Source organism: Sminthopsis crassicaudata, chromosome 2 (assembly GCF_048593235.1).
Source record: "Sminthopsis crassicaudata isolate SCR6 chromosome 2, ASM4859323v1, whole genome shotgun sequence".
Taxonomy (NCBI): domain Eukaryota; kingdom Metazoa; phylum Chordata; class Mammalia; order Dasyuromorphia; family Dasyuridae; genus Sminthopsis; species Sminthopsis crassicaudata.
The window spans coordinates 196858319-196885698 of NC_133618.1; the positions used below are offsets into that span (position 1 = coordinate 196858319).

At 34.2% G+C, this 27380-nt stretch overlaps 1 protein-coding gene across 5 annotated transcripts in view; it reads left to right on the forward strand.

Moving 5' to 3' along the window:
* Positions 1-27380, forward strand: part of DCDC2C (doublecortin domain containing 2C) — a 173926-nt gene that overhangs the window by 98907 nt on the left and 47639 nt on the right. For all 5 annotated transcript variants that reach the window (XM_074288066.1, XM_074288067.1, XM_074288068.1 and 2 more), the window contains one exon: positions 9404-9466. In XM_074288066.1, the coding sequence (XP_074144167.1) occupies positions 9404-9466 (63 nt within the window). The remainder of the gene's footprint in view (positions 1-9403; positions 9467-27380) is intronic.

A 27380-nucleotide genomic window follows, 5' to 3' on the forward strand; every position in this document is an offset into this window, starting at 1 on the left:
CATCCATTTATCTATGGTCTATACCTGCAACTATTGTCACTCTCTTTCCTCAATGAGTTCAGTACATGGCTCACCATTTTCCTTTCCTGCCTTCATCATGAGAGACTTCAATATAAATATTGTCCTCCTTAAGGACTATTGTCATAGTCCTTAATCACCTATATTTTTGCTACAGCTTCTTGCTTGACCTCCCTGCCTCAGGTCTCTTTCCTTTCGAGCCTTTTCTTCCATATACATGTAAAACTGAATCCTTATGCAATCCTTATCCCAGAAGCTTTAGCAGCGCCATATTAGCTCTAGAAAAAATGACAAGTTTCTATTTTTTGGCATATAGAATCCTACATAATCTGACTCCAACCTTTCTTGCCATTTGATTTCCCATAACTCCTCCTTAAAAACCTTGTATTCTAGTCAAATTGGCATACTTTCTCTTAAAACAAAACATATATGTGACTTGATTCTAGAGGTTTTCTAAATATGATTAATTGGGTCTCTTTTCACAAAGGCAGTCAATATACCATATAGATATGTTATATGACAGCTTTTAATTTTCTCTACCACAGAAACTACATAAAATGCAGCTGACTTATAGAAGTGCATGGCTAAATATGGAAAAATAAAACATCCAAATTGTCCATGACATTCATTATATTGCTCCAAAAGGTAAAAACTTTCTGGGATTATTGAGCAGATATTTTCAGATTCTCATTGTTTAAGCAACGCAGAGAAATTATCACGGAAGGTTGCGGAGTATAGATTATTTGTCCAAACAGGCCATGTCACAAGTTATTAAACTGCAGAATCCCTCTGCTAAAATGTTCTTTTAAGGAAATACACCTCTGGGAGGTAGATGCCTGACACAAATTTAGAAGCAATAAAATTGAGGATTATGCCCAAGATAATCCCAAGAATAGAAAATTTAGGATTTTACCCAAAATAATTCCTAAGAATAAAAATGCCCATTTCTTGAGACTGCTAATTACTGACTTAGGCTCAGAAAAGGAAACAGAAAGGTAGGAGAAAGAATCTTAGGAGTGAGAAGTCTAGAGAATTCATTCTCAAGCCTTTCATACTTTTACTGTAGCTTATAACTCCTGGGAAGGAAGAGAGGGTTGGTGACAAGAAAGGTTCCTTCTCTTTGTTTCATTCCTGTCTTGAAACCCAAGTGAGAGAGAGATTTAAAAATGGTTCAAAAAGGGTTGAACAGTTTTAACAGCTCAGTTATAAATCACAGTGGGAAGCAGTTTCTCCAACAATAGTTCAACTTCCCTGACAGTCACCAGTTATCATGAGGCCTCAATCTTAGGAGGCCTCAAGATTAACCGTGTCATACCATGAAGGGGTTTGGTGTCCTTATTGATATCAAAATAATCTTTCTAAAGCACAAATACTACCATGTTCCAATCCTTGGTGTCTGAATCTATGTGTGACTGTGTTGCTGGTCTAGTTCAAAAAGTCATACACATACTCTGTAATATCATCAAATTGTTTGAGCTATTGACCAAACTTTTTATTTTTAACACTTTTGAATTTCATTGAGGTCCATTGTTTTTATATTGAAAACATTTGCATATTATTCCTATTTCTAAAGTCTTGCATATTATTACTACTTCATGAAGTCTCTTGTAAAAAATTCAGCAGTCAAGTAAAATTAAAAATATATTGATTGCACCTGAAAATTGTTGTAATATTTCATATCTATAGACATTTCCCTCCTACTTTTTTCAAAATATTTTTCCTCATTTACTTGCTATTTTATTTTCCCCAGTCACAGTCCCCTGCTTTAAAAAATTATTTTTCTCCAATTAAATGTTAAAATAATTTCAAAACTTTTTAAGAAAAATTTTGAGTTCCAAATTTCTATCCCTTTCTCCCTGTCCTTCCTCTCTTTTTCCCTCCCTTAGACAGTAAGCAATCAGATATAGGTTGTATTATGTATAATCATGTAAAACATTTCCATATTAGTCATTTTGGATAAGAAGATTGGAATAAAATAAAAAAATGAAAGAAAGTTAAAAATGGCAGGCTTCCATTTTTATTTCAATACAGTATTAGTTATTTTTCTGGAAGTAAATAGTATGCTGCCTCATTAGACCTTTCAGATTGAATTGGATCATTATTTTGCTGAGAATAGCTAAGTAATTCACAGTTCTTCATTGTATAATATTGCTGTTAGGGTGTGCAATGTTCTTTTGGTCCTGCTTATTTCACTTTGCATCAGTTCATAAAAGTATTTCCATGTTTTTCCAAAATCATCCTGCTTTGTTATTTCTTAGAATATAATAATATTCCATCACAATTACATACCATACTTTGTTTTGGCATTTCCCAATTGATGGCCATCTCTTCATGACTAATTCTTCACCACTACAAAAAGAGCTGTTATAAGTATTTTTGCAAAATAAGTCCTTTTCCTCCTTTTTTTTTTTTGGGGGGGGGAAGTGTTGTGTGTGTGTGTGTGTGTGTGTGTGTGTGTGTGTGTGTGTGTGTGTGTGTGCGTGTGTGTACGTATGTGATGTTTTTAGGTTATAGACCTAACACAGTGGTATTGCTAGATCAAAGGATATATACACTTTTACAGCCCTTTGGTCTTAGGTGAACAAGCTTAACAGAGGATCTTTTGATTGGCCGTTGCAATCTCCCAGTAGAATTTAAGGACTATTTGATTATTATTTGTATTCCCAGAGGTAGTTAGTACAATTATCCATACACAGTAAGTACTAAATAATTGTTTTCTATATCTCATGAACTGACTTTTCTTTTAGAGCCTCAGGCCATTGGATCCTATCATTTCTATAAACTCACTGAAATTTGTTTTCCTGAAGTCTTGAAGTCTATATTATATCTGGGGATATATTGATCATGATTTTAAGCTGTTAAGTTCTTTTTATTTCTAGTATACCAACCATTTCCTCCTTATTAGATCATCAGGCCTAGAATAGCCTTCCTCTGTTTGCTTCTCTACCTTATGAAAGGCAAAATAATCAGAAAGACAAGCCAGGAATTTGTTATTTGAAGTTAAGACAATCAGGTAACAAAAAATTTTATAATGTTGTTCTACCATTTAGAAAGACAATGGGCATGGAAGTGAGAGGGCAGTTTTTTAGATTTGCTTGTTTTGATTTTTTATTATGAATGTACTATAAAAGGAATAGTTAAATAGGGGAGAAAAAACAGTGAAGAAAAAACATTGAACTTGTAGTTAAAGGATCCAATTTTGAATCCTGGCTATGCTATGAATTACCTATGTAACCTTGAGTAGATGGAACCTTGATTTCCATTTGTACAAATGTACATTTGTGCATGATAGGGTGGGACTAAGTCCAATGTCTCTTATAGTTCTGGAGACTACAGCTTTTTTTCAAGTGTAGCTGCATGACTCCTCTTCTTAATGTAATATTATAGATTTTTAATACTCAAAGAATACATTTATGAAGCCAGTAGTAGAGTTTTTTAGATACAATAGAATTCAGATTCAGCAAATATTTATTGAATGCCTCCTATATGCAAAGCACTGTAAGAAAGAAACTCGAGAAGGCAGAATCTCCCCTAAATCCAATATGCCAGTGTAAGCTGACATTACATTATAAATATGTATAACATATACCAAAACCCAGAGGACTGCAGTACTCAGTAAGGAGCACACTTAAGTTAGAGTACACTTATTCTCTTCCATCACAGCATAAATAAGAATGATTTAACACCGTTTTAGAAGTGTACAAGAATAAGCCAAAGCTAAGGTTTTTCTAAACAAAAAGGAACAGATTGTATTTCCCTGGCTGGGCTCAATTGCATACTTTAATCTCACATTTAATCTGAGATGGCAAATAGCTCTATTTCGAAGCATTAAATCTCTAGCCATTAGCTTTGCTTCTCCTTTACCCCCTCCCCAACTCCCTTCAACTTCAGGGCCTTAACATTTTTTCTCCTGACACCTTCAAGTCATTTCCAGAAATTCTTGTAGCCTTATAGAGAAAAGCGCAGCAGATCCCATTGGTATTTGTTTACTTACCCTCGTGGGGGCAGAGGGTGTCAGAATCTCTGCCTTTACAGATCGCTCATCAGTAGCTGGAGGAATTTGTTGCCCTGACATTCCAGGATGCCTATTAATCATAAATTCTGACCTTGCACCTCTGATTCTGAAAATTACTCAATTTTTCTGGTTCTAGTATAAAATTGCTTTCCCCCCATCTACTCACAATATGGGAGGTCTTCATATATCTATATCTATAACCACACACATACATATATATATTATATAATATCTCACAAATATTTACAAAGGTAAATATTCAGAAAGACTGAAATAGTTAATATATAATTTCTTATGGCAGTAATATATATATACAGTATTTGTCTTTCATAGATGCATACACATAATATGGAAGAAGGGAAAGACTGAAATATTTCATGTATATATCATTTATAAGATAGTAGTGATATATATTTACATATATATGTATGTGTGTATATATAATATTTTATATTCTTTTCATTTCCCTCAAGCTTTAGTCACTTAGCTTTCTCTCAACAGATCTTTTACTACTGATAGTTGAATTCTATAGTACCTTTTGTTTTCCTTACAGTTTTTGGAAGATTCACCCTAATGTTTAAGTTTTCTAGTATTCCATTCATACTCTTGACCCAGAATGAATGAATGAATGAATAAAGAATTTATTAATTTTACTCTGGGTAACAAGCACTGTATTCATCAGTGGTGATATAAATAGAAAAATAGACAGTTTTTGCTGTCAGGGAGCTCACACTGTAATGGAGGTAACTACATATATATATCCATAAGATTTCAGCTACAAACCAGATGGGAAGGTCCTATGGTCCTTAGGGTGAAGTAGTAAAGCCGATAGGAATGTCTCTTTTTAAATGTCAGTTAAATCCCACTGCTAGGAAGTCAAAGAAAAATGCCCCACTTACAATAAAATATCTTTTTTCTAGTTTTCAAGAAGCAGGAACAAAATGATGCCTTTTGTTTGGGAAATGACTAAATGAATAATAATACACGAATTGGGGTTGTGGTAAAATATTGCTTTCCTAAGAAAGGATGGTTGTGTAAAAAGTTCAGAGAAGTATGAGAAGACATGCAAACTGATGCAAAGTTAAAAAATTAAGCAGAACTAGGAAAACAATGTCCATGACTGCACTAATATCAATGGAGGGAGCAAAAACCTTTAAAACTGAGTGCTATGTAATCATATTCACCAAACTTTGCCCTGAAGAGACTTACTTTTTATTTGTTATTACAAGGGATGGCTCTTTAGGTAGGGAAGGAGAGAGGAATTTGTTTTGAAATAAAGGTTCTATTAAAAAAAAAGCTATAAAAAACCCTAAAATAAAATTCTCTGAAATTTATTCTATAAATCCCTTCTCACTCAAACCTCCTAAATAAATCAAGGGCCTTTTAGAATCCCATAACTTTTAGGCTCTCTGTCTCTGTCTCTGTCTCTATGTGTGTGCATGCGTGCGTGCGTGTGTGTGTGTGTGTGTGTGTGTGTGTGTGTGTGTATGTGTGTATAATTTGGGGTTAAGTGACTTGCCCAGGGTCACACTGCTAGGAAGTATTAAGTGTCTGAGGTCAGATTTGAACTCAGGTCCTTCTGACTTCAGGGCTGTTGTTCTATCCACTGTGCCATCTAGCTGCCCCTAGACTCATAATATATGATGGAGAGGAGCTGAGTGAACTTGGTGGCTCATCTAATAAATACAGTGCTAAGACTTCAAAGGTACTAACATCCTTTTGTTCCTGTTTGGTGGATCAAGTTCAGACTTTGTTTTCCAAGAAAATGCAAAGAAAGTAAAATGGAGAAGTAGTTAGAGATTGGAACCATAGACTCTAAAATCAGGACGGAATGATTTTTTTGCTGCTATATGATGGAAATATTTTTTTTCCACAGTCATCTCCTTTGATTTTGATTATACTTGGCCTTTAATTGCATCTGTTTCTGAGACAGTTTATTTTTAGCTTTTCATCTGTCTTTGACCTTGATATGGGATTCTTTACCTTCTTTGCTCCCCCTTCAAGTTGTAATTATTACTATTTGATGTATAGAATGTTATAGACTTATATGTTATGTTATCAGTCACTATTTCTGGTGTTATTCTTTCCAAGCAATGACATTTAGTTTTGGTTTAAAGATATTATTTTGGGAGGTAACAAGATGGTACAATAGATAGAGCAGTGGTCCTGGAGTCAGGAGGACCTGAGTTCAAATATGTCCTCAGACATTTAACCCTCATTAGCTGTGTGACCTTGGGCAAGTCACTTAACCCCAAATGTCTCCCCTCCCCCCCAAAAATACTACCATGTAGAAGAAGGAGAATGGGATATTAGAAGAATTAAGTTCAAATTGTGAACCCTGTCTTTCATTAGCTGTGTGATACTGGGCAAGTCATTTAACCTTCTGAGGCCTCATTTTCCTTATCAGCAAATTGAGGGAAATCAGGTTGATAGTCCTTAAGGCTATGATCTTATGATATATGCTTAATTTCCCCTAATATTATTATACTTCCACTAAACTGGACTTTAATATCTTCTGGATACATAGGGTCATAAATGTAGAACTTAAAAAGACCATGGGAATCATCTAGTCCAACTCTTCATTTTACCGATTAGGAAACTATGGCACAAGCAGATAGATACAACCCTGGGTTGAAGACTATACAAGAGGAATATAAGTGCTGGTATGTCCTATTAAGATGGAAAAATCTTGTTTCAGCTTAGTAATGGTACCTTATGTCTACAAACAAGTCTTCTTAAGTTCAGAGTTTCATAATCAACAGGTTAGCTTCAGGGTAGTGAATGCCATACAGATTAAATAACTTGCTTGTGATCCCCCAGCTAATAAGTACTGGAAGTGGGATTTAGAACCAGTGTCTTCTAACTTCAGGTTCAAGACTTGTTCCAAATAACACTCTGCTTAAGGAGTGAAATCTAGAAAGTTTTCTATAAATTGAGGTCAACTCCTTTTTTTGGGGGGGAAACCCACCTGGATGGGACCATTAAGTCACATGCTCAAGATCACATAGCCATTAAATAACAGATTTCCCTTCTCACAGAAGTTACATATTGGATTGCCTTTCAAACTGAAGGTCTCAGGAGCAGTTGTGCTGAGCTCACTGATGTATGCCTGTAAAACCTGGACAGGAGACAAGAGCCATGCCAGGAAACTGAATCACTTTAATTTAAATTGTCACAGGGAGGTTCGAAGATTACTTGGCAACATAAAGTATGGAATACTAAGGTTTTTCTACAACTAAACTGTCAAGCATTCAAACTCTGCCACAGAGAGCACTACTACAATGTGCTGGTCATGTTGGTTAAATGTCAAATGTATGCTTCCCTAAAAGATTATCTTATAGACCACTCACAAGAGGCAAGTACTCACATGGAAATCAGAAGAAGCAATAAAGGACATTCTCAAGGTGTCTCTGAAGATTGCATGACATGGGAGACATTAGCATGACGTGCCCTTATTAAAGAAGGTGCTGTGCTCTATGAACAAAGTAGAATTGAAGAAACTCAAAAAGAATGAAAGATGTGCAGATTTAGAGAATCCATTCCAAATATTCACATGGACTATTTGTGTGTGACCTGTGAATACAGCATTTCATTTTGGCCTCCTCAGTCACAGTTGGATACATTATCCCTTGCTTCTAACATAGTGATATCATTTTGGTGTTATTTGAGAATGAAGGTCTACAACTAATCAATGTACTACACATATTTGGTCCTATATGAATCCACCAGACATCCAGAATTTATAAGTTATGAATGGATGTTCCTTTTATTTTTAAATGTAAAATTAATTACTTTCTAGAAAACATTTAGGTTGTTCAGTAGGTAGCAATAACTCTGTCTAATGGATACATCAGGCTTATTCCAATAAAGTGAGTTCTACTTCTCCAATTAGGGGGTTGCATTATGCTGCACCAGAAAAGTGTATCATCATTATCTCATCATCCAACACCTGACAGAGATATGAATGATGGGGAGAAATTAATGAGGAGAGAACTGAATAACTGGCATGAAGACGAATTTATTCAGCTAAGTTCCATCACTAAGATGGACCTCAGAAAATGCCATCTACAGAAGAGGAAAAGGAAGCTACTTGGTTGGGTTTTTAAGCAAAAACCAAGTAAAATAACTAAGTTATAACTCACTGACCAAAGTGAATGACCTGATTAGAAGTGATATGGAATAATAAATTCCTAAACCTCTAGAGTTGTGAGGTGTCTTAGAAGCCATCTGGTTCCATTTGTTCATTTTGTAGAGAAGGGACCTGGGGCTAGAGGAGGGAAGAGGCTTTGCTACTTAATAGTCATATGACCTTATGTAAATCTTATATTTGAATCTGGATCATTTGATTCCCAGATTTGTGTTTTTTTCCTTCACCATAGTGTTTATTTTTTAAATTAAATTTTAATAAAAAATTGGAGAAAAAACAAATTCATGTAATAAATAGGTATAGTGAATTAATCATGTTAAAAAATAGGTCTCATTCTGCACTCTGAATCCATCAAATTTCTATCAGAAGGTAAATAGCAAGTTTCATCATTAATCATCTGGAATCATGGAAGGTCACCACAGTGATGAGAGTTTTACTTTTCTATATCATTATATCCTTTGAATTACCGAGACCCTGTACTGCTATTCTGCCAGCTCTGTGTGGTATCTGGCTTGGCAAACTGTGTCTGGAGCTTGTTCTTCTTTACTATTCTCTCTGCCCATTCCATTTCAGTTTACTATCTTCTAAATTACATCAGTCAATCTTCATGCAAATACTTTTTTAGTCTCCTTTAGATAAACTCCAACCTATCATCTTTATCATTTTGTCATTGGACCATGATTCAAGGAAAATGAAGTAGTTCTCTTAAGAAATCATCTTTTTAGTCATTTATTTACATTCTAAACTACCTTCACCAAGCCTTTCTCCCTTTTAAGTTTTCCTCAGACCTTCATGTCAGATAGTATTTCACTGGTAGAATCAGATGGAGAATGGACTCTGGATTCTAAATCCAAGGACTTAAATTCAAATCCTGACACTATCACTTTCTATGTGATTTTTAAATTAAAAGGGGGGAGGGATCAGATAAACTTTAGGGTCTCTTCTAGTTCTACATCCTATAATCCTAATGTGTAATAGAGGTGGTAACTTCAGTTGAAAAATTCTATATCCTATAATCCTAATGTAATAGTAGAACTTCAATTAAAAAGACACTAAAAAAATCTAAGTGTATTATTTATACCCAAGGCATTACGTAAAAAGTCATACTAGATCATAAATTCTATTGCATTTTTGGACATTTAAATACACACACACACACACACACACACACACACACACACACATATATATGTATTTACCTTATGACAATTTTTTCCTTGTAGAGACCAGCTGAAGAGATTAAAGATGAAGATATTTTTGACATAACCAGTAATCATGATAACAAAGTAAGTTTGTTACTTTTTCTTTTTTTTTTTTTGAATTACCCATGCATGTGTTTTGCAATGCTTTTTTTTTTTTAAACATCCTAGAGCATATGGAAATATCTTATCAATGATTGTACAATGATGGACTTATCTCCTATAGCAGGAAGATAAGGGTGGGAAAAATAGAAATCAAATTACAAATCTGAGAATTAAAGTTAGCAGAGAACTAGAAACAAAATATCTAATTTCCACATATGTTTTCATCTTTGGCAATTAGATTTCTAGGGCATAAATCCTTTAGTATGTAAATTATCTATGCACAAGTGACATATCTATGCACTTAGTGACATAGAGAATCTATATTAACTTCTAAACAATAGCTTACACTTATTATATAGCCTTTTAAAGTTAAAAAAAATACTTTACTTACATTATTTAATTTGATTTTCACAAAGACCCTGTGAGGAAGGTGCTGTTATTTCCCCCTTTTTATAGATGGGGAAACAAGGCCAGAGAGGTTAAGTGATTTGTCTACGTTTATATCATTAGTAAGTGTCTGAGGCAGGATGCAAACCCCAGATCTTTCTGATTCACTGTTCACTATGCAATACTCCTCTGTATAATTTCACATTTTATTTCTTAAAGTCTGACATTATCTACTAAACTATTGCTATCATCATTTTCAAATGATGTAAGCCACTTATATAACTGTAAAAACTTTTGGATGACTCTTCCCTATTTTTTAAAACTTCTTTAATCCTATCACTTTTCAGTTCTGTCAATTTTATCTCCCTAAGATCTCTAGAACTTTTTCCTTTTCCTTTTCATTGTTATCATTCCAATTCAGGTCCTCATTGCTTCTCAGTTGGGTCTCATTAATTCTTTGAATCAGTTTGGTTGTCAAAAGTATCTTCCCATCTCCAATCTGTCCTTTACATTCTCTTCAGATTAATTCTGTTGTTGCATAGGTCATATTGTACTGCTCAAAACCCTAATCCTTTAGTGGTTCTCTACTGAATGAAGTACAGACTCTTAAGCCCGGAAGTATGGCTTTTCATAAACTAGCATCGACCTATTTTTCCTGTATTTCATGGTTGTATCTTTGTTCAAAGACATTTCTTGTACATGAAATTCCTTCTCCCTTCATCTTTGGATCCTCTAAGACACAGATCCAATGTAACCTATATACAGTGGTCTTTCCTAAACTTCTTTAATAAATAATGAGCCATCCCTATCTTAGAATATTTAGGTTCACTAACTTTCCTTTCTTAGGCATTTAAAAAAATTATTTTATAGTGTATTTGTATGTTTCCACATTTTTACCTTTCCCACTGGATTGTGAACTTGATGTGAAGGACTATATCACTTTTTCTTTATATCTCCTCTCCTTCCTTTACATTCTGTTTAGTCAAGATAGGTGAAATATCACAGCAGGCTTAGAGATCTGGCACAGGTATGATATGGTAGGCTGAGGTATCAATTTTGGTGTCAGAAAACTTGGGTGGTCCATACATTAATCTGGCTACTTACTATCTTTGTGACCTTGGACAAATTGTTTTATTGCTCTGAGATAAATTTTACCTCTTTTTAAAATGAGGGGGTTTAACTAGATTTAACATTTCTAATGTTCCTTCCAGCTCTAAATTTTACATTTACTTAGTTTTCTGGTTACAGAAGGCTGTGGAAATGGAGTTGATTTCTTATGAGGCTGAGTTGGGTATGCTCTGTAGGTGGCAGCAGAAGCAAGTGTAAAGACTTCTAATTTACCATATACTTTAGGGTTTGTTCAATATGTCTTTAAAGTTGTGCTACCAATTTAAGCATTTTAGTCTTATCATTGTGGCACTGACAGAATTCCTGTGAGATTCCATGATGATGAGAACAAATTATTTCCTTGAGAGAAGGAACCTATTCTTGGTGAAACATAGTTTTATTTAAATAGACATAGTTAATATAGCTAAAAAATGGATTTTTTCCTTCTTTGTGGAGTATTATTTTTTCTTATTTTATTTTTAAAGTTCTCAAGCTTGATTTTTTTATTTTTGAATATAAGAGCAAAAACCAAACCAACCAACCATGATAGGAGAGCAATGATATCTCTGACATTCTAACTGAATGAAATACTTACCTAATATTCTATTAGAAAAAATATCATCCATGTCATTGTTCCTAACCAGACTCTGTGAAGCTTCATGAGGATTTCCTCCCACAAATTCTCTGTAGGGAATCAACCTAATATTGGAGGCCTTTTTTCTAATTGCTTTAGTATTTCAGGGGCTTCAGAATGGCACTTGACCAGTCCAAGTTTCTCATTGTCATTACGCAGCTGCTTCATTTCCTTTACTGATGATACACACCCTTAACAAAGTCTTTTAATCCACTTCTCTAATCCAAATCATTTTTGCATTATGCAATCTAGTTATTTCTTCCATGTATCCATGCATTTTCCTTTGAATTATTTGTAATTTTAGTTCCTCTCATGTGATGGTGGCCCATGTTTTATAGCCTTAGAATATCACCAGATGATTATTAGTGTAAAGATATATATTTTTGTGGTAACAAGCAGTTTGTGATCATTCCCAAAGCAATCTCTCTCGTTCTTCTCCTCCTGCTTTGTTCTGGGCTCAGCACATTGTCCATCTGCCGTGCCTGTCTTAAGTTATGTTGATAAACTAACTCAATAAGCTGCCCATTCAGCTATATGTTATAGATGGGGAGAAAATATGTGCCAGACACTGTGCTAAGCACATGAAGTACAATTATAGGCAAGCAAGTCAAGGAAAATCCTCAAAAAGCTTATATTCAGATGGGGGAAAAGACATAAAAGTGAGCTAGAAAGGAGAAGGGGTAAATGGATTTGGCTATACATTATGAGGATAGACAAGAAGGGGCATGCAGGCCACTTATCAGAGTCTGATATACAGTAGCTGATATACAGAGTTCAAGGTTCTGGTGAAAGACAGATGATATGCTGTGGAGATGGCTGGGAAGTCATAGTCTGAGCGTTATAGATGTTTGTTCCCAGGATTATTTTAAGCAATTGATTTCTTCATTCTTACTACTAGGTTGCAGGGCAACTAGATGACACAGTAGATAAAGCATTGAGCTTGGAATCAGGAAGACCTGAATGATTGCCTCAGACACTTACCAGCTGTGTGATCTTGGACAAGTCATTAAACCCTGTTTGTCTCAGTTTCTTCTTTTGTAAAATGAGCTGAAGAAGGAAATGACAAACCACTCCAGTATCTCTGCCAAGAAAGCCCCAAACAGGTCATGAGGAGGAGATGACTGAACAACAGTAACTACTGGGTTGCTAGTATGCTGAAGGAATAATGAAACTGAAGTTATTTTGTTCATGCAGATTTATAATATCTAACTCAACAGCTTCTTGACAGTTTTGCTCTACTTTTATCAACTTATTATTTTATTATCCTAAACAACTTTTCCATTTTTTGTTTCTTTATCCATGAATTTCCAAGTACGACATGCAATCTTTACACTTTAATAAGGGAATGGTTTAGTTTCCTGTTTCACTGAGAAAATTGAGATCATCTATCAAATTACTTTAATTTCCTTCAGCTACCACTTAAAACTTGTTTTTGTATCACTTTCTCAATTAAGTGATCCCATTTCTTGATTCCATTTCTGCCTTCTGCCTCCAGGATTTTGTTCCATCATTCATTTTCCTCATGTATCTCCAAATCCTCCTTCTCCACAGATTCTTTCTCCTTTCCATAGTCCCTCTGATCTGTCTAACCTCTTCAACTACTCTCTCATCTCTTACATTACTTAGTCATTCATTATCAAATGTCTTTAAAAACATTTGCTCTCACTGTTTTGATTTCCTTATTGTTATCCTCTAATACAATTTTGGTTTCTAGACTCATTATTCCACTAAGTATTGCTCTTCTAAAGTTGGCTAATGGCTAAATCATTAAAACAATGGCCTCCTCCCTTGAACTCTCCTCCTTCTCTCCCTGGCACCCCTCCCATCCTCAAGGTCCATGGCTACTCAAACATTAGGCAATGATAGATTTCTCTTCCTTTGGGATGCTATTTCTTCTCTTCAGTTACTATATTTCTCTGGTTCTCTGATCTCCTCCCTGTCTTTATTTTTTTTTTTTTCTATAAGTTAATCTTCTTTCTGACCTCTTTCGGGGAATTTCCTCCAATGCTCTGTCCCAAGGTTCTTTTATTTTCTCTTTAAATTCTTTTATTGCTATGTGCATTACTTCCAAATTGGTATTTTCATCTTGAGCTCTTTAAAGGTCCACATCTGTGTGGTAGCAATGTAGTGCTGTGAGAAGACCAGATCTGAGAACCTGAGGAAATTGGTTCAGATCTTGGCTATGCCATTTAATTTATATGTGACCTTGGAATAATCACTTAAATCCTCTGGATTTTAGTTTCTTTAAGTTTAATATCTTAAATTATGGAGTTGCTCTAGATCAGCTCTAAGGTTCCTTCCCAATTATAAGTCTATAGTTATGATGAAGAGAATAATAATAACAGCAATTAACATTTATATAGCACTTACTATGTGCCAGACACTGTGCTAAGTGCTTTATAATTACTATTTAATTTGATTCTCCCAACAACTTTGGGAGGCAGGTGCTATTATTACCTCCATTTCAAAAAAGAAGTAAAGGAAGCAAACAGAGGGGGCAAGTGACTTTCTTAGAGTCACACAGCTATTAGAATCTGAGGTCAAATTTGAACTCAGATCTTCCTGATTTCAGGCCCAGCATACTTATCTACTGTATCACTAAGTTGCCCCATATTCCCAACTACCTGCACTTGGATATCTCAAATATATCTAAAACTTATGCCTAAAACAAAGCTTATATTCTTCCCCCTTTGAATCTTTATTTTTTTGACTGTACTAGTTTTGTCAATGGTTCTTGATGTACTCAGCTTCTTGTGTTTGAAATCCTGGAGTTTCCTTTGAGTCTTACATTTCTCCTTACCCTAAAATATCTAATCGTTGTCAGGTTCATGTTGTTCCCATGCTTGAAGCACTTCTAACATCTGTCACTTTCTTTTTGTCTACACTGCTACCACTGTGTACAAAGCCTCCTCATAGGTCTTCCTATCTGTAGTCTCTTCCTAACTTTATCCTTAATATGCCAATTTCATCTTGCTTCTGCAGAGTTTTGGTTCTACTCTTCTACTCAAAGATATTTAGTGGCTTCTCATTTTAAAATAAATGAAGCTCAAATTCTTGTGCCTGAAATTTGAGACTGCCACAATAGGGCATGATCTTGCCTTTTACCCTTATAACATTCCATTTCATGCACTGTATATACTCTAGCCAAATTGGACTCTTGGTTCCAGACAAACCCTATGCTACTCAAGGTTCCTGACTTTACTGATGATGTGCTTAAAGCCTTGCTCCCTTTTTTGCCTCTTGGATATCTACCTATACTGTAAACCAGCTCAAGGGATAATTCCTCCATAAATCCATAAATTCTGAACCATATCTTTTAGTAGTAATAACTTTCACAACACATTACTTTGGCAATATTTTGTACCATAGTGACCCGATGTTTGTATCTTAATCTTGTGAATAATAATGATGATAATGTCCGCAAGTTCCATGAGAGTAGTCACAGTTCACTCAGTGTCTTGTGTAACTTTCTGAAAACAGTGACAATTTAATAAATAATTTTTATCTGACTAAATTAATGAAAGCAGGGGCCTTTGTCTTTTAAAAATATTTAAAAATATTTCTCACAATGTCTACTATGTACAGGATGCCTTATATAAATCTTTGTGAGATTCATTTTTATGTGAATCTGAGTCGTTCTTGATGGGGATATTAGTAGACAGGCTTTCACAAATAATATGTTATAATTGAACTCAACTTTACTGGTATGAAATTCATTGAAAGATAGAATACAAAATCTAATGGAATTTATAGTTTGTTGATTATGGGAAAACATTTAATTCAATAGAGCAAAACACCTCTTCCCAGATATCTTTCATCATGCATCATAATCATTTAAATTTACTTGAAAGATGTAACATCAGAAATTTAGTGACTTTCTAGTTCATAAATTTGGGTAACAGGTGGTACAGTAGATATAAGGCCTGAGTTAAAATTCAGCCTCAGACTCTTATTAATTATGTGAGTCTGGACAAGTCACAACATTAGTTGCCTCAGTTTTTTCATCTATAATTGAGCTGGGGAAGGAAATGGCAAACCATTACAGTTTTTGCCAAGAAATCCCAAATGGGGTCACAAAGAATAGCAGAACAGCAATAGCATCTTCTCAAAAATATCAGGGGAGGTATATATCCATGCTCAACAAAATTATTTGCCATTGGATAGAGAAGATCCAGAATGGTAATCCTAGTTGAAGAGGATTTCCCTGACAATCAATAGAGTAAGAGGTAAAATAGAGTAATAGGAAGAAGTATAATCTAGCTCCCCATTGTCAGTGTAGGTCCTCCAGATACTAATGTTTGCGGATGACATTGTGCTAGTGGCAACAAACTCTAGAGCATTGTAGAGCCTCCTTTGAGTGATCTGTAATACCTGCAAAGGGTTTTGCCTGACTGTCCATCCAGGAAAGACCAAGTAGATGATGAACATATATTATCCAAATAATGGCATGAAATCAGATGGAAAGTCTAGAGAACTTAGTCAACAGTCTCTCTCTCTCTGTCTCTGAATCTATCTCTTTCCTCTCTCTCTCTTGAATTTTCATCCACACATAGATCTCTATCTATCTATCTATCTATCTATCTATCTATCTGGGATGGACAATACAAATAAATGATGAGTTAGGCTCTGAATAAACAGTAGGAGGATAGCTGGTGAGCAGATTGCTATAAGGAAATTAGATTCCAGAACCAAAGGCCTAGTTTTCAAACCAATATTTTATCAGTGGTGTTATATGACTTCAAGCCTTGGAATATGATTATTTCTGAGGACTTGAAAATTACTTGTATAAAAGGTGAAAGAAAGATTATATGGTGAGTAAGAGAAGCATATATAACCAATGAGGAACTTCAAAGACGAGTAAGAGTAAGAGATGACATCAGAAAAATGTTTAAGAAGGGAAGAGGAGCTGGATTTCTTGTTAAAGAAATAACTAGTGGACAGCTGGAGTGCCCCACTGGTGTTTTCACAATGTTAGGAGTAAGAGAGGATATTGTCCAGTGCAATCGGTAGACCACCTGTTATGAACTATGAGAAGGAAGATACAGCCATAGGCTGATAAGACTTCCTATGCCTATTATTGGAGCAAGTGTCCAAACTGATGAGATCACAGATTTATTTCTTTGAGGAGGAGGTATGTGGCACTATCTGTCTGCAACTATAAAGAAAAGAAAGAAATTGGTATCATCCTACAAGAAGCTTGTATTTCACTGTATACTTAATATATTTATTGAATTGATTTATGTGATTTTGAGTAAGTTGCTTAATTCATCCAACTTATTTGTACAACAAATATATAATGATAACTACCATGTAGACTTTGTACCATGTTTTTTTATTAACTTCATTTATCATGGTTATAATGAGTCAACCAGATGTTTCGGTTCAGTCATATTTGGACAATATTTCAAGTTATATAGAACAAAGGAGCTTTTGAAATGGGAGTCCAGGTTTGATCAGAAAAAGCAGGATTTAACAGCAGTTTTTTTTGGACTACTTTGTATGTCTGTGACACAGATATGCAAGTGAAGTACAATGATTTTTTAAAAGGAATTTTTGGAGAAGTATAGTTCTTAGTGTTCATATGATATTTTTTCACTTTGAGAATGCCTTCAGTATCTAATTACCTAGTCCTCTCAACTTCTGATGGTGTTCTGGTCTTGAGGAATACTTTTTTTTTCATCTTCTGAATTGAATGTTATCAGTATTCATTAATTAACTGACTTGAATAACCCAACTGTGAGGTAATAAAAATGAAAACTTTTTTTTTCTTTTACTCATTTATAATTGCATTTAACTCACAATTTTAATTTAATGGAATGCTTGAAAACAAATTGAGGAAGGAAAAGAGATGAAATTTGTTGTTAATCTTTAATTCTTTATATTCACACTTGCTTGACTCTGTAGGATATAAGAAAAGGCAGATATTTGTGAAATTGAAATAACAATCAAACATACAGCACATTTTTATTTAAAGTGAAGCAGACAAATTGGATGAATGCCTCTGGGAAGAAGCTGACTTATAAAAGAATCTGGTCAAGAATTCTCTCTTCTCAAGTTTTCATTAACTTACTTATCATGCAGGACAGATCATTGAATAATCAGACTCCAACAATGAAAAAAATATTATACAGTGGAATTTGAACCCTTGAAAAAGATCCTCTTAGTCATCTAGTTCAACTCTTTATTTTACATTTGGGGAAACTGAGGTCTAGAGAAATTGTGACTTACCCAAGGTGAGGAGTGACACTACACTTAAGAATAGTCACATTGACAGCAATTTAGAGTATTGATCAGAGAGGGAAGAGGCTTTTAGTAGGCTATTGTCATAGTACTGGAAGGGAGGTGTTGAATGAAAGTGGTAGCTATGTCAGTATTGAGGAAGTTTGATATGAGGGATGATATAGAGGTAGAACTTATAAGATATGACATCAGATTGTAAATGTGGGATAAATAAAATGGTTACAAGTTTACAAACCTGGAAGACTTGAATGAAATAGGGGAACAAAGTTTGGGTTTGGACTTATTGACACTAACCCTGTACAAATTCTATATACTCTCATGAATCAGAATGGCTGAAACATACTCCTTGCTTTCTTGGCTTTGTGTTTTTGTTCAAGCTATTGTCTTTTCCAGAGGCATTGTGATGTAATAGAAAAAGTACCCTGGAGTTGGAATAAGTCCAAATCATGACACAGCCTTGGAAAATCTCTCTTTAGGTCTCAGTTTCTTCATTTGTAAAATGAGGGACTTGCATTAGAGGACTTTTAAGATTCTTTGCTTCTTTAAATCTAAGATCTTATGATGACTTCCAAGTCTAGATACTATGATATTGGCCCTTCCCTGAAGCCTCACTAATCTTTGTCTATTAAAAAGAGTGAGATCGGATGGATAGCTCAAATGGTCTATTAGATTCCTCAGTGTTAGGAGAAAGCAGCCCATCCATCTAGTTCAGGCTTTACCTTTGCTATAAAATCTTCCTTGTATTTATCTTCCATCCTTTCTCTGAGTTCACTTGATTTTTACTTTTCTACATTCTATTTTTTCTTATAAGTCACTATTGATATATCTGTCCCCTCCATTAGATTGTAAACTCCTTGAGGCTAGAAATTGTGTTGATTTTCATCTTTTGTACTTTCCATAGAACCTGGTACAGGGTGATGCCCAGAGTATGTACTTTATAAATATTTATTGAATTAACTTGAATTTTTGGTTTTTGAAGTACGCTTTTACTCCCATTTCCAAAAATGATTTCATGTTTACATGTGTGTATGAACACATATACATGTATATGAACATATATATATATATATATACAGACATAAATACTCATATACAGATATATGCTTAAACTGCATTTTGTCTTGGGAATTTTGCATACCTCTGGAGGTATGTGAAGACATTTGGATCCAGGTCACTTCTATACTGTTAAAATTCTCATTATTTTAGAATTGAGAATCACTGTAGGGCTGGAAGTACTAGAAATAAATTTTCACATGAAAGAATCCTCAAAATATAATATATGTTAAAGTAGCAATCAGTTGTGGAAGAGGAAAGGAAGGATATTTGCCATAATGAATGAAGAATGAATAAAATATTTTAAGTCAGATGGCAATAGCTAGGAGTGGTGGAGTCAGGAAGAGACCTGAGTTTAAATCTGGCCTCAGACAATTATTAGCTATATGATCCTGGGCAAGTAACTTAGCCCTGTTTATGTCAGTTTTCTCATCTGTAAAGTGAGCTGTAGAAAGAAATGGCAAACCACTCTAGTGTCTTTACAATGAAAACCCCAAATTGTGTCTTGAAGAATGAAAAGAACTAAACTACAACAACAAGGAAGTCAGTCACAAGGGCAGGGTCAACTAGAGCCATGAAAAAAATAGTCAATGACCTACTAATACAGAAGGGGGAAATAAAAGCTTTTGTTCCCCCCCCCCCCAAATACCTTTGCAAGATAGCTGATTTGCTACTTCTTTTTTTTTCTGTGAAAGAAAACAGAAGAAGAAAAATTATATGAAAATATTGAAAGAAAGGTTTGTATCAACACATTTTGTAGATTTGTTTTTTTCCATACTGAAAAGAGGAATTTGGGTTTCTTAACTGTATGTTAATATACATAGTCCTATGGCACAATGTCTACAAAAGCATTTTGTGATATAATTTTAAGTCATTATCTTTATTACTATTATTTTTCTCATTGTTCTTATAATCATAACTATTTTTATTAGTATTCAATGGCATAGTGCAGATAGATAGACTTAGAATCAGGAAAATCTGGGTTCAATTCCCATTTTTTTTTCACATACAGATGACCAGATTGTGACCCTGGCCGGATCACTTGTTTGCATACTTCCCTATCACTTGTCTGCACATTTCCCTGGGTAATTGTCTAAGATAAAGGTGTAGAATTGTTGAAAGTCTGCTTTGGTAGAAAGAGTTTCTTTATGGATAGTTTCCTACAATAAAATCATAAGTCCAGAAAAGCATGATAATGATGGTTGTGATGATAGTAATAACTAACATTAATTCAGGGAAGATAATGACTCTAGGGAGGTAGCTATGTTCTATAAAAAAGGAGGAAAAACATTATCATCATGATTATTTCATTGTTGTTCGTCTTGTTGCTATTGTTATTCTAAGGATGACTGACAATAGCTAGGAACACATGATGTGTGAAATCCTCCATACCTTCATTCTAAATCTGGTATCTGGTTCCTCCTGAGTTAGCAACTGAACTTGAAGGAAATGAAATGTGCTAAAGTATTTCAAATGGGTGGGCCAATTCACTCTGAAGGGAAATGAAAAGCAGAAAAGTGGAAAGCTTTCTGTATAGTGCATTAAACAGCCATCACCATAAGTTATGCCCAAGCTCAGCATCTCATGGAGTAATAGTCCTAGTGATGGGATCCCCATCATTGTGGTATCCATGTTTAGGATAGTCATAAAACCTGAACTCCAGAACTTTCCATCATGCTAAGGGCTTAAATGGATTAAGCTTTGGGAAATAGATTGCCATATAGCTCATGGGGGTTTATGGTACCCTTGGGGGAAAGATGATGGCTGCAGCTAGGTAGCTATGTTCTCTAACAGTAGATTAAAAACAACAACTGAGCAGACTTCCATTTATATAATACTGCTTTGAGTGGTTCTGCAGGAAACCTTGAAACTGATGAAACATAAAGAATGGCTTATTTAATAGTCAAGTGATGATAATTGTCTTCTCCCTATACTTCACCCTTTCATTCCCCAGACCTAGTCAGTAGTACTATTTCAGAAAGTTATAATCATACTCATTTATGATTTTTTTGGTTGGTTTGCTTTGGTTTATATTTGGGGTTTATTGTCAAGAACTAAAGTATAGTATTATTTCCTGACTCCATTTTTACTATGTAGATGTTTAGTAAGTGGGAGGTAGTGCAAAGAGAACTGAACCATAATCTAAGAGAAGACCATAGGGTCTAGTTTCACTTCTTCCAGTAGCTTGCTCAGTGTCCTTGGGAAAATAATTATAAATTCTCTATGCCTCAGTTTCCTCCTCTATAAAATTAAGATAATATTGACCCTATTTATCTTAGGGTAATATAGAGTTGTTGTGAGGGTGTGCTATGAACTAAATTATGAGTTCCTTCAGTACAGACAGGGTATGTTTTGTTTTGCCACTCTTTGTATTCCTAAAACTCAGCACAGCATGTGACACAAAATAGCTCTTAATAAATTCTTGTTGAGTAACTGAAGTAATTTTAGATAAAATTGGATAAGTTGCGTAAGTATAGTATAGTATAGTATAACAGCTAGTTAGCTATTAATCAGAAATTTTGATGAAGGTTGTCCTTTTCATTTGAAAAAAGATATAGGAGAGCTTATCTTGATGTACTAAATTGTAAGTTGTTCTGGAGGACTATATTTCATTTCTCCCCCTCCTCTGAGCTCACTCTTGGTATATTACATGTAGTAGCCTCACAATAAAGAAATATTTGTTGATCTGATGATTTGCTGGTCATGAATCTTTCATTACCTTTCTATGTGTAGCATCTTAAACTATTATAGCTCTTTGACATATGAAAACTAAAAATGACTTCCAGAAATAGAATAAACACCTTGATCAATATGAAAAATACTGTGAAAAAATTCTTATTTTTGATATATATATATATATCAAAATGGAGCTTATATACAACTGAATTGTCTTAAAAATTGCTAAGCAGAATTTGACATTAATGTAAACAAAACAACAACAACAAAAACCCCACTAAAAAACTCAACCTATTATCACTAACAGTGGGAAACCACTCTTCTCCTAAAAAACACAAAACAATTCACAAGATCTTCAAAACAAATTGTGCTCTTATTGGAATCTTTCACAACTCCAACAATAATGCATTAGTGTCCCAGTTTTCCCACATCCCCTCCAAAATTTATCATTATCTTTTCCCATCATTTTAGCTAATCTGAGGGGTGTGAGGTGGTACCTCATATTTTTGAGGTACTGGCTTCACGTGTTTTAGATGTTCTGCTTTGGCTCATGGGCAGGTTTGTGACTTTTACTGCATAGAAAACTATAGCTTGACTACTTGGTAGCATATATTGATTGTTGTGAACAACTCTGATCTAGAGAATTATTAAGTGGAATTCTATTTTATAGCTGATGAGAGTAAAAGGAAGAAAATATTAGTAATAACAATTATATATTTCTATGGCACTTTCTGGTCATGAAGGACTTTCATATGCTATCCTTACATGCTTTTTATAAGAATTATACAGGATTATCAGCAGCTACAATAAAAGATCACAGATCCTAGAATATTATATAACAACAATCAAAAGAAGTAGGCTTGTAACAAAAAATATTATATCCAATAAAATTAAGTATAATATTGAATGAAAAAAAAATATGGACATTCTATGAACTCAAGAGTTTCAGGATTTTGTCTCAAACAAACCTGAACTCAATAGAAAATTTAACATATAAGAGCCAACATTAAAGACTAATTTCAAGGTACTCAATAAGGATAAATTGTTTGTTTTATAGTGGAAATATAAACCATATGTCTAAGACTGGCATCAATAATTGGGTAGTCCAAAAGAAAGACTGGGATAAAACTGAGTACAATCTGACTCTAAAAAGCAAAACTATCTAGGAAAAGATAAAAATGGTAATTATGCTATACAAATAAGGTGCAGAGGATGATGTCTGTCTATCTATCTATCTATCTATCTATCTATCTATCTACCTACCTACTATCTATATCTGTAGCTATCTATCTATATGTGTGTAAACACACACACACACACACACATACACACATGCACCATGGAGGGTGTAGTACCTTCCAAAATCTATAAAGAAATAAGGAGGACGGGAATAGGATAAGGTGGGTATACAGAAGGATGTTTAGATTAAGGGAATGGGATAAACTGTGTAGATTAATTGAAATGAGTTCAAAAGGGAGGGTAAGAGTGGAGGAAAATAGATGAGGGAGAAATCCATGGGTGGGAGAAATTAAGTAATAGTAAGTTAAGGAGTAGAACTAAAGTAGAAGAGTTAGGAGGAATAGGAAATAATATGCATAAACACAATAACAAGGATCTAGAGTAGAATTTATTAGGAAAAAAATATAGAGCCTAGTAATCATTGATCTTAGACAAATTTTTATATTATTTTAGATGCGTGTCAATGTATGTGTATATGCATATGTATATATATGTGTATGCATATAGATATGTGTGTGTACAAGTATGTGTTTATATATATATATAGATATGTTTATATATATTTCTACATATGTGTACATAAGTATATCTGTGCTTAGTTGTAGGCTGCTTTTGGGGATTTTGGAGGGATGAAAGGGGAAAAAAGAATAAAGGAAAAAGTATACAGCAGCAAAAGAATAACCTATAAGGAAGTAAAGATGAACAGTCATGAGTCTAATGTTTTCTATTATTATACGTGCTTTCTTTAAATGGAAATTTATTATTACATATTTTGAATTCTCCCTTATGTCTGCTGGACACATGATAATATTATTTTTTTCCCTTTCTTTTTCTATTTTTTTTTTTTTTTTTTTGCTATTTCTGTATTTAAGTTTTAAACAAATAAAAGAGAAATGCTTTGTATGAAGCTAAGACTTGGAAGGATTAGTCCCAAAGTTAAAATATTGTACTTAAATGTAGACTGTCATCTTCAACAGCTAGAACATTTGCTAACAAAAGAACACTAGGAATATTTTGGGATATTCAATTGTTTCTATTATAGTTAATGTTCTTATATATATAAATTATTTCTGACTTCTAAGTGTTGAGAGACATTGCAAAAGGTACCACCAGGTTATGTATTAAAAAATGAAACGAATTGTATAAAGTTCCTTCCAGAGTTAAGAAAACAATTATAATCTTGATTAATCATGTGCATACTATTAGGTAATAAAGTCTCATAATTTAAGATTTTAGCATTTGAATTGAACAGGAAAGTATGAAGCATTATATTACCTTTTAGATTTACTTTTTTCCTAATTTAATGTTGATATTAAAGATAATTAAAATGACATCAAAACACATTAAATACATGGGCATTGGAATAAAACTATGGCAAAAAAAACCGCATCCTCTGCATCAGACACTAAACATTAATTTGTAACTTCTATGTATATAGTAATAGTGTAAATGTGTTAGTGAATGATTGGGTAGGCACAATTGGGGGAACAAAGGCTGGAGTTTTTTTGGATCCTAGATTTAGAATTAACAGAGACCTTCATAGTTCTTCTAGGTCACCTGCTCCCCTTAATTTTAATAGGACACAAAGAACCTGAGAAATTTCAGTATTTTTATCCATGATTCTACAGGTAGGAAGTAGCATGGTTGGGATTAGAATTTAGATCTGTAGAGGGCCACTGATAGTGGGGGAACTCTGGGTGAGGTATAAGACCATTCAGCCCAGAGGGAATCTGCTGACAGTATCTGGTTTGGCTCCCCATCTCCCCTAAGGGCTCTAGGGCTTCTGAGAAGTCAGGGAGTAGTGACAACATGTGTTGTAATTGAATCAGAGTGATACCAAGTGGCAAAGAGTCATCTACATACAATAGCAAGTTGTTTATATGGTCCTGCAGGCCCAGTATATAATTAGTGTATGTGCAATGTTGCTTTAGTTATATGAAAGTATTAGGGTATATAAGGCTGAGAGAATTTGGAATAAACAGAATCCATGTTTGACCACCCACGTGGGTCCTGCCTCTTTACTCCTCTTCTAAGACCAAGGACTCGGGCTGGTACCGAAGTCCTTCAGAGAGCTAGACCAGACACAACATAGCTTGACTCCCTAATCCAATGTCCTTTCCATAGCATTTTGGGGTTGGAAATAAAAATTTGACCCTTGCTTTTGAGGAATCATAAAAGACTATTTAAAAAAATTTTTTTCCAGTAACAAACATTTATTAGCTGTATAATCTTTTTTTCTTTCCCCCCTGATTTTTAATAACATTTTATTTTACCAAATACATACAAAAATAGTTCTTAACATTTACATTTGCCAAACCTTGTGTTCTGATAGTTCTCAACACTCCTATTTGCAAAGCCTTGTATTCCAAAATTTTCTCCTTCTCTCCCTTCACCCCCTCCCACAGAGAGCAAGCAATTAAACATAGGTTAAATATGTGTACTTCTTCTAAATGCATTTCTATATTCATCATGCAAGAAAAATCAGATAAAAAGATTAAAGAAAAAAGAAAAACTAAGCAAACAAACAATAGCAACAAAAACAAATAAGGTGAAAAACAATGATTTGATCCATATTTACTCTCCATATTTCTCTCTGAGGTTGCAGATGGCTCTTTCCATCAGTGGTCTATTGGAATTGCCTTGAGTTCATTACAGTTGATCATCACATAATCTTCTTGATGCTATGTACAATGTTCTCTTAATTTTGTTCACTTCGCTTAGTATCAATTCCTGTAAGTCTTTCCTGGCTTTTCTGAAATCAGTATGCTCAGTATTTCTTAATGGAAGAATAATGATAATATTCAATTACATTCATATGTCATAACTTATTCAGCCATTCCTCAACTGATGGGCATTCATTCAGTTTCCAGTTCCTTGCCTCTACAAAAAGGGTTGCTACAAACATTTTTGTAGATGGGTACTTTTCCTTTTAAAAGACCACTTTGAAGCAATGATGTTTATTCCTTGTGCTAGTTAGTGAGCGCTATTACTTGAATCCAGTTACATTGTGTCTACGTATATAGTTGTGTCTCCTTATGACAGTACCTATTCTCTGGTCTTTGTTCAGATTATGGCCTTGAATACTTTAAAGATGAAGCATTGAGATACATTCTTGACTAGGTTCCAGGTTATTTGGTCTAGGACTAATGGAAGATATACTTGAAGTGGTGAGTTTTGTATATCTTTTCCTTTGCATTGTGATATACTAAGCATAAGTTGGCAAATTCCTGATTTAAATTTTATTGATCCAGAGAAATTCTTGATCAGGTAGTTCTGGGTAGCTAACCTGGAATGCACAGTAGCAGTTTGTGAAAAAGGAATGATTAGACAAAGAGAAGAGTTAAATTGATTCCTTAGCTGTTCAGGTGTACTCTACAAGAACCCAGTATTCTTCAAATGACTCTTTCCTTTTTATTAGGGAGAATCATCCAGGGAAGAGTCTTTGGCTCTGATCTTCACATCTTTCTAAGGGTTTGTATTTGCTCTTATGACTTCATATTAACCTTTATAGTATCTTACTTCCCAAACTATGCTTCTAGTACTGATAGTTCACCAGAACTGCCAAGAGGATTGGGCGACTGGGGTGCTGATCTTCACATCCAAAATTAGAGGATATGCACAATATTTACATTCCTTCAGCAGAAAAGAAATAGCCTAGTAACTTATTAGAAAGAATAATTAAACTTTCAAAGGATCTCAAGATTCTTGATTCCTCCTGCTCAGTAGTTTCATTCCAGCCTGAACTTCTCTCTCCCCTTCAGAGGAGTAGACCTCTCCTATATTCTAGAATCTCTTCTCTCCTGTACCGTCCCAAATAGAATTTATTTTAAAAGATTGATTTGAAGGTACTTTTATAATAACTTGTCCCTATTTTGGGAATTTGTCTCTGTTTTGGGAATATTGCCCAGGACATGAAAAATGCTTGTTACATCTTTGCCTTTCACCTTCTCTGCAGTGCCATAGAAGTGCCAGGAAACCTTTCATGACCAGTTTCCTTCTCTTTCCTTATCCCAATGTACATATACAGAACACACCCACACCCATACTTCACTCTCCATACAAGTGAAGATGGAGATTTAAAGCAAGGATTTTAGTATATGGAATACTGGATGATCCTGAGATTTTGGTTACCTCCTCCCTTAGTATTATGATGTTTTTTTTTTAACCACCAGTAATGTATAAATAATAATATAACAGGAATATAAATAAATAATAAAATTATTTTTATTATTATAAAATATATTATTATTATATAAGATATATAATTTTATTATATAAATATATTATATAAATATAAATAAATAATTATATAAATATAAATATATATTATATAAATATATAACATTTATTATTATATATATTATATAAATATATAATAATTCTTATAAATAAAATAACAGGAATCTGGGCCATGAATTAATGCTGGGACTACCTAGACTAAGGTTCTTTTCTGATATTTCATAATGTTTTGCATATTACTTAGGATTTTTAAAATACCAGTGGAGCCTAAACTTAGATAACCCCTAACTAAAAGGAAAGACTTTGTGGATGGGTTTTTGT